General features: G+C 45.2%; 1 protein-coding gene across 2 annotated transcripts in view; it reads left to right on the top strand.

Moving 5' to 3' along the window:
- Nucleotides 1-1,530: 1,530 nt before the first annotated feature.
- Nucleotides 1,531-16,089, top strand: part of TM9SF3 (transmembrane 9 superfamily member 3) — a 102,652-nt gene continuing 88,093 nt past the window's right edge. The window contains exon 1 of one of the 2 annotated variants that reach the window (XM_073596511.1): nucleotides 1,531-1,810. Coding sequence is in view for 1 of the 2 variants with exons in the window: in XM_073596510.1 (XP_073452611.1) it covers nucleotides 1,736-1,810 (75 nt within the window). In the remaining variant the exon portion in view is untranslated. The remainder of the gene's footprint in view (nucleotides 1,811-16,089) is intronic. The other variant, XM_073596510.1, reaches the window with a different exon arrangement.

Raw genomic sequence — 16,089 nt, forward strand, 5'->3', positions numbered from 1 at the left:
TGTGAGGTACTGGTTGTATTTGGGGGCACTGTGGTGTGAGGTACTTGGTGTATTTGAAGACACTGTGAGGTACTGTTTGTATTTGGGGACACTGTGGATAGTGTGGGGTACTGATTGTGGTTGGGAACACTGTGGATAGTTTGGGGTACTGATTGTGTTTGGGAACACTGTGGATAGTGTGAGGCACTGCTTGTATTTGGGGGTACTGGTGTGTAAGGTACTGGTTGCATTTGTGGACACTGAGAGGTACTGGTTGTATTTGGGGACACTTTGGATAGTGTGGGGTACTGGTTGTGTTTGGCAACACTGTGAGGTACTGGTTGTATTTAGGGACATTGTGGATAGTGTGAGGTACTGCTTGTATTTGGGGACATTGTGGATAGTGTGGGGTACTGGTTGTATTTGGGGACATTGTGGATAGTGTGGGGTACTGGTTGTATTTGGGGACGCTGTGATGTACTGGTTGTGTTTGGGGATACTGTGGCTAGTGTGGGTACTGGTTGTGTTTGGGGACACTGTGATGTAGTGGTTGTATTTGGGGACACTGTGGATAGTGTGAGGTACTGGTTGTATTTGGGGACATTGTGGATAGTGTGAGGTACTGGTTGTATTTGGGGACATTGTGGATAGTGTGAGGTAATGGTTGTATTTGGGGACATTGTGGATAGTGTGAGGTACTGGTTGTATTTGGGGACACTGTAGATAGTGTGAGGTACTGGTTGTGTTTGTGGACACTGTGGATAGTGTGGGATACTGTTTGTGTTTGGGGACACTGTGAGGTACTGGTTGTATTTGGGGACACCGTGGATAGTGTGAGGTACTGGTTGTATTTGGGGACACTGTTAATAGTGTGAGGTACTGGTTGTATTTGGGGGCACTGTGGTGTTAGGTACTTGGTGTATTTGAAGACACTGTGGATAGTGTGGGGTACTGGTTGTATTTGGGGACGCTGTGGGGTACTGGTTGTGTTTGGGGACACTGTGATGTAGTGGTTGTATTTGGGGACACTGTGGATAGTGTGAGGTACTGGTTGTATTTGGGGACACTGTGGTGTGAGGTACTTAGTGTATTTGAAGACACTGTGAAGTACTGGTTGTATTTGGGGACACTGTGGATAGTGTGGGGTACTGGTTGTATTTGGGGACGCTGTGAGGTACTGGTTGTGTTTGGGGACACTGTGATGTAGTGTGATGCACTGGTTGTATTTGGGGACACTGTAGATAGTGTGAGGTACTGGTTGTATTTGGGGACACTGTGGATAGTGTGTGTGTGTGTGGGGGTGGGGGGTACTGGTTAGCTTTTGGGGATGACGGGGAACACATGATATCTGGGGTCACTGTTCTACCCTCCGCCTTGGTACTAGTCGCACATACTCCCCACAATCCTTTTTCTCTCTCACACTGAGCTGTATAATGATTTTACATAATCGGACTCTCCTCGTTCACAGCCTTCTGGGCTAATCATCAGTCAGAGCGCGTGACATACCGCCAGCCATCTACCTGTGTGTTAGAACAGGTATCCCAGCCCCCTCCCCGTCACTATACTGTGCACTTCCGGGATGCTGGCAGGAGGTGAGGCACTTCCGGTTTGTAGCTCCGTGGCCGGATGACGTGGCTGAGCGGCCGCTGAGGAGGCGGCGGGTGTCGGAGAACGGGCAGCTTGAGTAGTAGCGGAAGGAGAATCGAAGAGCCTCCGAGACATAAAGCCGCTGGGTGTTCCGAGCCGCCGGGACAGGATGAGGCCGCTACGACTGCTGCCCTTGTTGTGCGTGTTCGTGCTGGGTGTGCGGGCGGATGAACACGAGCACACGGTAAGGCGGAGAAGGGGACGGTGGCCGGTCAGGGGAGGGGGAGAAGCGGCCTGAAGGCTGTGCGATGAGCGCTGTATGTTCGGGCCTGCCTAGTGCGGAGGAGCCGCTCCGTCCAGGCCGCTGTCAGTGCAGCGTCAGGCCTAAGCCGGCTCTCCTCCCTCATACATATCTCCTCATCAGGAAGTGCCTAGTCTGGGAGATGATGGAGACACCGAGATCAGATCGGCTCTTCCTACTGACAATCTCAGCTGTGCTCTGCCCGGTGATAGAGAATCCCGAGGCTGGGTGTCCCCTATATGTAGAGAATCCCGAGGCTGGGTGTCCCCCTATATGTAGAGGATCCCGAGGCTGGGTGTCCCCTATATGTAGAGGATCCCGAGGCTGGGTGTCCCCTATATGTAGAGAATCCCGAGGCTGGGTGTCCCTATATGTAGAGGATCCCGAGGCTGGGTGTCCCCCTATATGTAGAGAATCCCGAGGCTGGGTGTCCCCTATATGTAGAGAATCCCGAGGCTGGGTGTCCCCCTATATGTAGAGGATCCCGAGGCTGGGTGTCCCCTATATGTAGAGAATCCCGAGGCTGGGTGTCCCCCTATATGTAGAGGATCCCGAGGCTGGGTGTCCCCTATATGTAGAGAATCCCGAGGCTGGGTGTCCCTATATGTAGAGGATCCCGAGGCTGGGTGTCCCCCTATATGTAGAGGATCCCGAGGCTGGGTGTCCCCTATATGTAGAGAATCCCGAGGCTGGGTGTCCCTATATGTAGAGGATCCCGAGGCTGGGTGTCCCCCTATATGTAGAGGATCCCGAGGCTGGGTGTCCCCCTATATGTAGAGGATCCCGAGGCTGGGTGTCCCCCTATATGTAGAGGATCCCGAGGCTGGGTGTCCCCCTATATGTAGAGGATCCCGAGGCTGGGTGTCCCCCTATATGTAGAGGATCCCGAGGCTGGGTGTCCCCCTATATGTAGAGGATCCCGAGGCTGGGTGTCCCCCTATATGTAGAGGATCCCGAGGCTGGGTGTCCCCCTATATGTAGAGGATCCCGAGGCTGGGTGTCCCCCTATATGTAGAGGATCCCGAGGCTGGGTGTCCCCTATATGTAGAGGATCCCGAGGCTGGGTGTCCCCCTATATGTAGAGGATCCCGAGGCTGGGTGTCCCCTATATGTAGAGAATCCCGAGGCTGGGTGTCCCCCTATATGTAGAGGATCCCGAGGCTGGGTGTCCCCCTATATGTAGAGGATCCCGAGGCTGGGTGTCCCCCTATATGTAGAGGATCCCGAGGCTGGGTGTCCCCTATATGTAGAGAATCCCGAGGCTGGGTGTCCCCTATATGTAGAGAATCCCGAGGCTGGGTGTCCCCCTATATGTAGAGGATCCCGAGGCTGGGTGTCCCCCTATATGTAGAGGATCCCGAGGCTGGGTGTCCCCCTATATGTAGAGGATCCCGAGGCTGGGTGTCCCCCTATATGTAGAGGATCCCGAGGCTGGGTGTCCCCCTATATGTAGAGGATCCCGAGGCTGGGTGTCCCCCTATATGTAGAGGATCCCGAGGCTGGGTGTCCCCCTATATGTAGAGGATCCCGAGGCTGGGTGTCCCCCTATATGTAGAGGATCCCGAGGCTGGGTGTCCCCCTATATGTAGAGGATCCCGAGGCTGGGTGTCCCCCTATATGTAGAGGATCCCGAGGCTGGGTGTCCCCCTATATGTAGAGCAGTATTTCTCAACTCCAATCCTCAAGGCACCCCAACAGGTCATCTTTTCAGGCTTTCCATTATTTTGACCAGGTGATTTGATCAGCTTCACTGCCTTAGTAATTACACAGCTGTTTCATCTGAAGGAAATCCTGAAAACATGACCTGTTGGGGCGCCTTTAGGACTGGAGTTGAGAAACACTGATGTAGAGGATACCGAGCATGGGTGTCAAGGCTTCCAATTTACATACGGGCCACAGTCATCACCTGCTGCATTTATCTGAATCTGTAATATTCTCCATGGTTCCTAACTTACCAGGCTGCTGTCCTAGGTCTGATTAGTGTCAGAAAGAAAGCCCAGGCAGCATAACCTTCTGGGCTTTACCCAACCATTCTTAAAACTGCTCTATTCTAACACCTATGCTAACCTACCTTTGGAAGGATCTGTATTCTTACTTATTTTTAGTCAGGAGATTCAGCTCTCCTGTGTCATCCAGAGGTGGCTGCAGGGGAGAAGAGGAAGTACCAACAACAGATGGGCCATTGCAGCCTACTGTTGAGCCTACCTACTGTTGAATGCTCTGTCCTTTCGCCTGCATCTGGCTGACACAGGAGATCACATAACCATAGCGGCCCTAAAATAGGGTACGTTTACAGATCGATCTTCCACTGATTAGAAACTATAGGTGTTGGGATAGAGAGGAAGCAGTACGCAATTAAAAGGGATTTATACTCGCCTTTCCTATAACAGTCCCCATCCAGTGCTGGCATTATCTATTGTCAGGATTCAGCCATCTTCATTGGCTGGTGCGGGACAAGGGCACGCCTGCTTATGTGTAGGAGGCCATCAATCTGGCATACAGGGATTGGGGCAGCTGCTGTGAACTGAACTGCACATGCCCGGGGATGCTGCAACAAGGCAGATGAGTGTATCTTATTTTAGAAGAGATATTTTGGTGTCTCTAATACAAAGAAAAACAACCTGCCTGCAGTGAACAACAGCGGAACTTTAATTCTGCCTTAAGAATACCTATATCCCGAAAATTGCAGGTACTTCTATAGCACCATCAATTTACACAGTGCTATACATATATAGTAAAATCTTGGATTGCGAGCATAATTCGTTCTGGAAACATGCTTGTTATCCAAAGCACTTGTGTATCAAAGCGAATTTCCCCATAAGAAATAGTGGAAACTCAGATGATTTATTCCACAACCATTTATTCATAAATCCTTCTGTTTTTAATCCATATAAAAAGATTATAGCAATGTGATAGGTTGTGTAACCATAAAATGTCCATCCACAAATGGCAGCCTCCACAAGGGGATTAGACGCAAAAGCCAGCAGGAGCTCCAGAGTATAAAAGAGAAGAGAGGCGCCTCTAATATGGTTACATTTAATGAAGATACAACATTTACCAACTCACATGGTTGATTGAAGAGGCTCATCTAATTTATGCAGGCATCCGAGGTAAAGCTGTCCGCATAGACTGTCCTCCGCACCGCCGGCTCTCGCCACTGGTCTGTCTGTAGTCATGACCAGGAAGACTACCCTGCAGTAGAGCGATGTGGAAGGGATGACATTGATGGTGGTGTGGAGGATGATGTATTTACCCCAGATGCCTGCATACTTGGATGTGCCTGTTTTAATCATCAACCAGGTGACTTGCTGAATGTTGTACCTTCATTAACCACTTCTTCCCTACCGCGCATAGTCATATGACGGTGGCAGCAACACTTTGTCCCTCCGGGCCGCCATCATATGACGTCTTTTACTTCCTGATCCTCCAGGGGGCGCAGGCGCCTACCGCTTCACTAGGCACCCGATGCAGGTGCCTGGCGGCCGTGATGTCTGCTAGGGCACCCTCGATTGCCCGTGAACACAGCAGGATCGTGGATCTGTGTTTACATCCTGTCAGAGGAGAGGAGACCGATGGTGTGTTCTCAGTACAGAGGAACACCGATCGGTCCCCTCACCCTACAGTTTGAATCATTCCCTAGGAAACGTAATTAACTCCTCGATCACCCCCTAGTGTTAACTCCTTTCCTGCCAGTCACATTTACACAGTAATCAGTGCATTTTTTTATAGCACTGATTGCAGTATAAATGTGAATGGTCGGAAAATAGTGTCCGAAGTGTCCGCTGCAATATCGCAGTCACGATAAAAATCGCAGATCGCCGCCATTATTAGTAAAAAAAAAAAAAAAACAATAAAAATGCCATAAATTTATCCCCTATTTTGTAGACACTATAACTTTTGCGCAAACCAATCAATATACGCTTATTGCGTTTTTTTTTTTTTTCCAAAAATATGTAGAAGAATACACATCGGCCTAAACTGAGGAAAAAATTTGGTTTTTCTTTTTTTTAATGGGATATTTATTATAGCAAAAAGAAAAAAAATTGTTTTTTTTTTCCAAAATTGTCGCTCTTTTTTTGTTCATAGCGCACAAAATAAAAAACGCAGAGGTGATCAAATACAACCAAAAGAAAGCTCTATTTGTGGGGGAAAAAATTATCAAAATTTCAAATGAGTACAGTGTTGCATGACCGCGCAATTGTCATTCAAAGTGTAACAGCGCTGAAAATTGGTCTGGGCAGGAAGGGGGTGAAAATGCTCTGTATTGAAGTGGTTAAATGTAACCATATTGCTACACTTGGAGGCGCATCGGTTCTGTTTTATACCCAGTTGTGACATGACGCTACTTGTATATCAAGTCAAAATTTGTTTAAAAATTTTGCTTGTCTTGAAAAACGCTCTCAAACTAAGGTTTTACTGTATATTGTACATTCACATCAGTCCCTCCCCTCAAGGAGCTCACAGTCTAAGGTCTTCTCGGTGACTGAACTGTAATTTCCCCACCCCAGTTACACAAAGGGACATTTAAATGTATTATTATTTCTAATACCGTTTTTGCAGCTCTGGCCCTGCATCTCTAACTTACTCATCTAGGTAAAGCCCCATACATACTATTAGATTTTCTGCAGATTTTTATCAGATTTACCAAAACCATATAATGTGAGGTCACAACTTAAGAGTTTCATTTTGTATGCAATCGGGCAGGCACTTGCACTACATGGTTTGGGTAAATCTGAAGACAAAAATATGCAGAAAATCTAATAGTGTGTATGGGGCTTTAGAATGCCCCCTACCCTCCATTGAACATCTCCTGGAATGCTCACTTTGTGCATGCAAGCAGACTTTGGGACAATCTTTTCCACCACATTGCAAATCATCAGGGAGCCAGCAGCAAGAACCAAGAATAGACAGCCATCCCTCTGATGTAAGAAGAGAAGATGGCAATGCAGCACCCAGGGTGCAGCAATGGAGTGGTTGGTTTCACCAGACAATGCTGGATTCACGTATGCCTTGTTTCACTGAGCGGTTCGGGTCGGTACAGTTTGAATGGCCTAGAATGGTCCGGTCTATTCTGGTGAGCGTTTCCACTGCAAGTGGGACCACAAGGGGCCATACAGGGTTTAGAAAAAATGCCTCAGCATAGCACAGCAGAGGGTTTTCTGTCAGCCAATCAGTGGAATGTATCGTAGCTCCGCCCTAACCGAACCATTTTCTATGGCCCCACATCTGAAGCAGGACCCTGAATGGAACAGTTCGGGTGTATGGGCCGCTTTCATAATGGAAACACCCAAAATAGCATACCGAACCGATCCACTCAGTGGAAACAAGGCATTAGTATTTGAGTATTTATTTCAGGGGAATGAAAAAAGTATACACGGGTTGGTGGGAGAGTGACGTTGTTTCTTAAACTAATCACCATGGAATGTGTGGGTGATAGTTGTCCAAGAAAAGGCTGGGAGGTGTGAAACTTGTGGAACCACCATAATCTAGTTACATCACCTCCATAGTGCCAGGAAGTCTGCATAGGTGTTAAGGCTCTGATGGCTGAAGGTGTTTTTAAATTATTGGTAAAGATGTTAAACGGCGTTCTATCTGGAAGAGGAAATATGGTGTTGAGGGGTCAGTAGCTCACATAAAAGGCAATATACAGTCTCACAATGATATGTGGCACTTATATTGAAGCGTCATCACCATGAGAGATACATGTAAAGTTTAGCCTTTACCCTGGTGTAGATTTTTAAAATTTCAAATTGGTATTAAACCCTCCTCAGCTTTTTTTTTTTTTTTTTTTTTTTTTTTTTTTTTTTTGGCGTAACACATTGAGCACAGTAAAATAAGCTTTCTCAAGTAAACTATTTGTTAAAATTCGTACCCAAAGCACTTGCAGTTTACAACTTTCAGTGCTGCTTCCCAGAATTTCTGGTCTTCACAGGAACGTATCAAAATTGGATAGAGCAGTCTTGAGTTTGTTAGTCAGTTTGTTAGCTTGGGAACATGGAACTAGAAGTAGGAAAGTGTCTTGCTACTCTGGGCCAAGGGGCTGTTTGTTTCTATTGAAGCATGCAGTTTGGGAGACACAACTCTAGTTCCTGCATGCAAGGGGTAGGTCCATAGGATGCCACAGGAGAAAGGGACCACTCTGAAACTGGAACCCTGGGGCAGCGTTCATGGCTCCAAATTAGACTGGAATATAGGCAAAAATTGAATGATAAAGAAGCTTTTGAAAGTGCCTAAACACAAAGGGTTTAATACCCCTTTTAAGGTGAGAAAGGTCAGTATACACTTTGCGAGTTACAATATCCCTGGGCTCAAGCTGAACAACTGCAATCCCCAGCATTCCTCCGGTCTTGTAGCAGGGAAGATGGCACCACATGGGGAGAGATCCCTGTTGGTCAGAGTCACTGAAGCCCTTGGTGAATACATAAATGAGATGAAATCATGCAAGTACAAGGAGCTCTGATGAATAACAGTCAAGCTTTTATTTAAAATGTATAAAATCACAATACATATTATTGCTGTCACCCTGTGAGTTGCACAGCACGGAACATCAGAACCTCTGGTCTCTATCCACTGCATTTAGTCTTAACGCTTGCTTACTCAGTGTTCCAAAATCTGTCATGTCCTAACAATCATGCTTTTATTGGCAGGTAGTTTTGCATGTGCTCCAGTAGAGCACCTAGTGTCTCAGCAATGCAGATTGAGCAACACTGACGTGTAGAAGATTGTTGTGGACGTTTCCTGATACTAAGTCTCATAAAACAGTTGTCAGCCTTTACTCTATAGCAGAGGTCTCCAAACTGCAGCCCGGGGGCCGGATGCGAACCTTTGCTTGCCTGTATCCGGCCCTTAGGGCAACTTTCCTTCCACTGATACAAGACCCTATTTCTCCCATTAACACCAACAATGGCGCACTAATTCTCCCAATGACACCAATGATGGGGCACTATTTCTCCCACTTACACCAGCGATAGGGCACCATTACCCCCCCCCCCCCCCCCCCCGCAAACCTTTAGTGGAAGATTAAGGCTAGGTTCACACTATTGAGGACTGGATGCAGGTTCCTCACATCCAATTCACAATAGCAGGAGATTTTGACCGGATCTCTTTGGAGCCTGTTTACATATCCACGGTAAGAATTTGCACAGGGGTCCTGTGCGTCTTTTGGTCCGTTTCAGTTCCGAATTTGGGCTGAAATTGGACCTGAAACAGTGAACGGGGACGCACCAGACCCCTGCTGTGAACCGCATGCGAAGATAGTGTGAACCCAGCCGAAGGGCTTGTTCGCACTGTCTGCGTTGAGTTGTACACATCAATGATAGAGCACATAGAAGTCAATTGTACAGTGCAACTCCCTTTACTGTATGTTACTGCATCAGAGTATGTTGCATTCCGCTGTGGTGTATAGAATTTATTGGGGTGTCGTTTTGTTACACTTGAATGAAGTTAGACCGGCCATACACTGTTCGAATCTCGGCCGGTTCAGGAGGAACCAGCTGAGATTCGATCCATTAATGGGCAGGTTGAATGTACTTATAGCCGCTAGCAATAATCCCTGTCTTCTCCCGACTAGGATGAATTTTTAGACATTAAGACATTTACCAGGTGCATTTCAACAGGGCACACGTTTTTTATAAATAAATGCCTGCTCTGTGCAGTGGTATTGCACAGAGCGACCCCGAACCTCCTTTTTCTAGGTCCCCTGCCAATGCTCTAGGCTCCTCCTCTTCTCCGGGAGCCACTTTAGAAAGTTGCTTCACAGGATTTGGCTAAAATCAGCAGGAGCCAGTGGCTCCTGTGAGGAGAGCGCATTGCTGCTGCACTCGGGCACAGCACTGGATCAAGATAGGCTTCAGGTAAGTATGAGGGGGCGATACCACAGGGACTTTATTTGTCCTACCTTTAGAACCACTTTAATGTGTATAAATACATACCTGCACTATTTTTGACAACTGCATGTTTTTTTGCATTATAACAGGTGCATTTTATTTTCTTCTCCGTATGTACATTGGGGCCCTAGAACATGAGTAGGCTAAAGTGTGACTCCAGACCTAATTGCCAGTTTATCTTTTTATCTGGATGGTTCCATTGGAATACTTTTTTTATTATTATTATTATTATTATTATTATTATACAAGAGTTATATAGCGCCAACAGTTTGCGCAGCTCTTTACAACATGAGAGCAGGCAGTACACTTACAATACAAATCAATACAGGAGGGATCAGAGGGCCCTGCTCGTTAAAGCTTACAATCTAGGAATTATCATGCCTTTAGATGTCTCTGCAGTAGGAGGAGTAGATATTTGGTCTAAAAGATTCTATTGTAAAGCTCTGCGCAAACTGTTGGCACTATAAATCGTGTATAATTATAATAATATATAATATTACAGGTAATAGCCTTTCACCCAGTAGATGTCTTATACCATTGTAGGTATTCAACAGACAGCTAAATCGCTGGCCCATGTCAACAAAATTGCAGGTGGAGTCTATGTTAAAGTGTACATAAAATGTGAATAAAGCATATCCCTTCTATATTGTGTACAACCACTTTAGGCTATGGCTGGCTACCTCCCTTTTTTATTTGTAATCCAGCAAGAAGAAACCCTATATTGCTAGATTATAATGGATTGGAGTGGTTGTTTTGCACATAACTTTTTTGTGCTTGTCATCACAATAAATCTGTGTGTGTGTGTGTGTATATGTGTGTATATATATATATATATATATATATATATATATTCAGGTCCATAAATATTGGGACATTGACACAATTCTAATCTTTTTGGCTCTATACACCGCCACAATGGATTTGAAATGAACAAGATGTGCTTTAACTGCAGACTTTCAGCTTTAATTTGAGGGTATTTACATCCAAATCAGGTGAACGGTGTAGGAATTACAACAGTTTGCATATGTGCCTCCCACTTTTTGAGGGACTAAAAGTAATGGGACATTAACTATCATCCATCAAACTTTTCACTTTTTAATACTCAATTACAGCCTGAAGTCTGGAACGCATAGACATCACCAGACACTGGGTTTCATCCCTGGTGATGCTCTGCCAGGCCTCTACTGTAACTGTCTTCAGTTCCTGCTTGTTCTTGGGGCATTTTCCCTTCAGTTTTGTCTTCAGCAAATGAAATGCATGCTCAGTCGGATTCAGGTCAGGTGATTGACTTGGCCATTGTTAGGGCTGGGGAAAAAAATCGATTTTAAATCTTGAATCGAGTTGAGAGGTCAAATCAATTCAAAATTTAAGTAAATCGATTTTTTTTTTTAGATATTATTATTATTATTATTTTTTTTTTTTTTCACTGCGCCGGTCCTGAGGAGCTGCGGGCAGGAGTTTTTAGGTGAGGCCACGGCTTTGGTCTAGTCCACGAGGCCGGACGCCGCGGCCTCACCTGAAAACTCATCCTGCATGCAGCTCCCCAGGACCGGCGCTGACACCGCGCCGGTCCTGAGGAGCTGTGGGCAGGAGTTTTTAGGTGAGGCTTCGGCCTAGTCCGCGAGGCTGGACGCCATGGAATAGGCCGAAGCAGCGGCCTCGCCTAAAAACTCCTGCCCGCAGCTCCTCAGGACTGGTGCGGTGAAAGGGAAAAAAAAAAAAAACTTTTTTTTTCAGAAAATCTCCCAGCCCTAGCCATTGCATAATATTCCACTTCTTTCCCTTTAAAACACTCTTTGGTTGCTTTCGCAGTATGCTTTGGGTCATTGTCCATCTGCACTGTGAAGCGCCGTCCAATGAGTTTTGAAGCATTTTGCTGAATATGAGTAGATAATATTGCCCGAAACACTTCAGAATTCACCCTGCTGCTTTTGTCAGCAGTCACATCATCAATAAATACAAGAAAACCAGTTCCATTGGCAGCCATACATGTCCACGCTATGACACTACCACCACCATGCTTCACTGAGGAGGTGGTATGATTTGGATCATGAGCAGTTCCTTTCTTTCTCCATACTCTTCTCTTCCCATCACTCTGGTACAAGTTGATCTTGGTCTCATCTGTCCATAGAATGTTGTTCCAGTACTGTGAAGGCTTTTTTAGATGTTGTTTGGCAAACTCTAATCTGGCCTTCCTGTTTTTGAGGCTCACCAATGGTTTACATCTTGTGGTGAACCCTCTGTATTCACTCTAGTGAAGTCTTCTCTTGATTGTTGACTTTGACACACATACACCTACCTCCTGGAGACTGTTCTTGATCTGGCCAACTGTTGTGAAGGGTGTTTTCTTCACCAGGGAAAGAATTCTTCGGTCATCCACCACAGTTGTTTTCCGTGGTCTCCTGGGTCTTTTGGTGTTGCTGAGCTCACCGGTGCGTTCTTTCTTTTTAAGGATGTTCCAGACAGTTGATTTGGCCACACCTAATGTTTTTGCTATCGCTCTGATGGGTTTGTTTTGTTTTTTTCAGCCTAATGATGACTTGCTTCACTGATAGTGACAGCTCTTTGGATCTCATATTGAGAGTGCAAATTGCAAATAGCACACTTGAAATGAGCTCTGGACCTTTTATCTGCTCCTTGTAAATGGGATAATGAGGGAATACCACACCTGGCCATGAAACAGCTGAGCAGCCAATTGTCCTATTAAAAAGTGGGAGGCACATATACAAACTGTTGTAATTCCTACACCGTTCACCTGATTTGGATGTAAATACCCTCAAATTACTGCTAAAAGTCTGCATTTAAAGCACATCTTGTTTGTTTCATTTCTAATGGACCTGACTTTTATTTATTATTATTCAGGATTTATAAGCTCTGCGTAAATTGACGACGCTATATAAGTACCGGAAATAAATAAAATTTATATAGCGCCAACAGTTTACACAGCGCTTTACAATATAAAAGGGAGACAATACAGTTATAATACAATAAAATACAAGAGGATTAAGAGGGCCCTGCTCAGAAGAGCTTACAATCTAATAGGGTGGGGCAGGTGATATATCAAAGAAAAATTTCTAAAACCTTAGCAGCGCTAGTGCAAAAAAAAAACATCAATACTATGTCAGTCGTGCATTCCCCTCTAACCTCTCACCGTTCTCGCGGTGTTCCTGGGAAGGACTGACGAGGATAAGCCGACTCTGTAGATAGCTGCGTATAAGGGCGTTGCTACGCAGCTATCTACACAGTCGGCTTATCCTCGTCTGTCTTTCCCGGGAACACCGCGGGAGCGGTGAGAGGTTAGAGGGGAATGCACGACTGACATAGTATTGATGTTACATGCCCTTATATTATGCAAACATTGTGAGTGTTTTTTTGTGGGATAATTTTAAATTAATAAATAATTATTGTACTGGATTACGCTATGTGGAATTTTTTTATCTATTGCTTGCAATGAGCAAAATACAGATGAAAAGTGTCCAGTGAACAGTGATTATCCCTTATGATTGATAAGCGTGTTAACCAGCAGGGTCTAGTAAGTGGATTACCTACAGGGCTGCGGCACAAGTGGTGTGGTGATAGAGACTTGGGATCGCTGCTAATATTTTCTTCCACGATCGTCTAGTTTATACTCACCTGCCTTTTCTTAATGGACTTTCACTGAGTGGATCACCATTTGATACTTTGTTTAAGTGGACTCTTAAGCAATTTCATTGATATTTTTAAATATTTGCTATTTTTGCACTAGCGCTGCTAATGTGTTAGAAATTTTTCTTTGACATATATTTGATGCATCTCATTTTAGTATAGCAGCTGCTGACTATTGTTTTATCAATATTTTCTCTGTGTGCGCTGAGGGAGGGATACTGAACAGTTTTTTATCTCTCATTTATATATATATATATATATATTCGTTAAAGTAATCTACGGCTGCCAGTGTTGATTGTTAATCTCAGTATTGTAAGACAAACGTTGATTTTGTGTTAGTGCTTTCAGTGCCCTCTATGCTTTAGTAAGTCTGGTGAAGTTGTAATGTCTTCAGTCTTTACTGTAATTTACAAGCCGGTTTATAATCCTAATAATTATGCACATAACAGACACCCTAGTGCTCAGTTTTCAGTAGTTGGGCAGTATGACCGCAGGGAGAGGATATCCTACACACCTGAACTGATGCACTTCCTGGTTTAGTGTAATAGGAACTGCCACATGCACAAGTCTCAGTCATTCATTTTCGACACTGCAAGCTAGTGTTGAAGTTTTTATATTTTTGGCTCTGTACTGTAGTTTTTTTTTTCCTGCCTTGAATTCATTTGTTTTAGTTGACTTATTTGATATACATATTGGGTGATCAGGTTACCATTTAGAATATTGTTAATGTTTGGGAAAAATAGGCTCTTCGTTGTACCCATGTGTGTTTCTTGAGGATTTTTTTATTCTATTCAAATGTGCATACATTCTATAATTCTGTTATTAATAATTATGTATGGGGGAGGTAGATTAAATTCTGTATTTGGGGGCTACAAAGTCAAATCGAGGAGCCATAGAACGTTTTAGTGAACTGCATACTGTATAATGCTCACTTCAGCTTCATCAACAAGTAAATTACTTTTAAAATGTTTTTCATATAGTGAACAGATAAGTTCGTTAGACCACCCAAACATAATTAGAGGTATATAACTGATGGTCTGCAAGTTTAACACGCCCACACTTGAAGCCCCACCACTGCGCCAATAGGTGTTACTCTAATTCTTCCACCACACCGCATGTGAAAGTGCTTCCGCCCCCCTTAAAAAACGCACTCTCCAACTTCAGGTGTCTTGCACTCTCATGCTGGACATATACACTTTTACCCTCAAAGGGTTAAAACATCCCACCGATATCCAACCATGCATAGGGTAAAAGTTCGCTCCACATGAAAATAAAATAAGTGCTCCAATAGTGTGATATCATTGAAAACAATTTAACCACTTGCTGACCATCCGCCGCAGTTGTACTGCGGCAGAATGGCACGGCTGGGCTAATTGACGTTATGTAACGTCGCTTCGCCCTGTGGCCACTGGGGGGGGGCGCGTGCGCCCCCTGCTCGCTCATGGAGCTGATGTGAGTGCCCGGCGGTCGCGATCACTGCTGGGCTCCCGCGATCGCTTGGGGCACGCGGAGAACCGGGATCTGTGTGTGTAAACACACAGTTTCTGGTTCTCTGAGGGGAGAACAGAGTATGAACAGACGATCTATCATCAGTCCCCTCCCCCCTTCAGTTAGAACACACAATAGGGAACACATTAAAGCGGGGGTTCACCCACACCGCCAAAAAAAAAAAAATATTAAAAGCCAGCAGCTACAAATACTGCAGCTGCTGACTTTTAATAAATGGCCACTTACCTGTCCCGGGGTCCAGCGATGTCGGCAGGGACGCCGAGAACCTGCTCGGTTCTCGGCAGCTGCCGCCGCCATCCTAGGTGAGGGAATCAGGAAGTGAAGCATTGCGGCTTCACTTCCCGGTTCCCTGCTGCGCATGCGCGAGTCGCGCTGCACGTCCCTAGTGGTCCCCGCTCTCTCCTGGGAGCTGTGTGTTCCCAGCAGACAGCGCGGTCGGGACGGGAAGAGGCATAGACTCCCATGGGAGTCTATGCCGGAAGTGGGTGCAAATACCTGTCTTAGACAGGTGTCTGCACCCCCCTCCCCCCTGAAAGGTGCCAAATGTGACACCGGAGGGGGGGAGGGTTCCGAAAAGCGGAAGTTCCATTTTTGTGTGGAACTCCGCTTTAACCCCTAATTGCCCTCTAGTGGTTAACACCTGTAGTGCCAGTGACATTTTTACAGTAATCAATGCATTTTCATAGCACTGATCTCTGTAAAAATGCCAATGGTCCCAAAAATGTGTCAAAATTGTCTGACGTGTCCGCCATAATGTCGCAGTCCCGATAAAAATCTCGGATCGCCGCCATTACTAGTAAAAAAAAAAAAAAAAAAATGTATAGTAATGCCATAAAACTATGCCCTATTTTGTAGACGCTATAACTTTTGCGCAAACCAATCAATATACGCTTATTGCGATTTTTTTTTTTTTTTTTTTTTTACCAAAAATATGCAGAATACATATCGGCCTAAACTGAGAAAAATATTTTTTTATACATTTTTGGGGGATATTTATTATAGCAAACAGTAAAAAAAATTGCGCTTTTTTTTTTTTTGTTTAGAGTGCAAGAAATAAAAACTGCAGTGGTGATCAAATACTAGGGCTGCTGAAATTAATCGCAGCATCGATGCATCGCGATTCGGGTGTCCCCGATGCGGCATCGATGCATGCGACCCGAAAAATCGATGTCTGGCCCCGCC

This window comes from Aquarana catesbeiana, linkage group LG08 (genome assembly GCF_042186555.1).
Source record: "Aquarana catesbeiana isolate 2022-GZ linkage group LG08, ASM4218655v1, whole genome shotgun sequence".
NCBI classification, from domain to species: domain Eukaryota; kingdom Metazoa; phylum Chordata; class Amphibia; order Anura; family Ranidae; genus Aquarana; species Aquarana catesbeiana.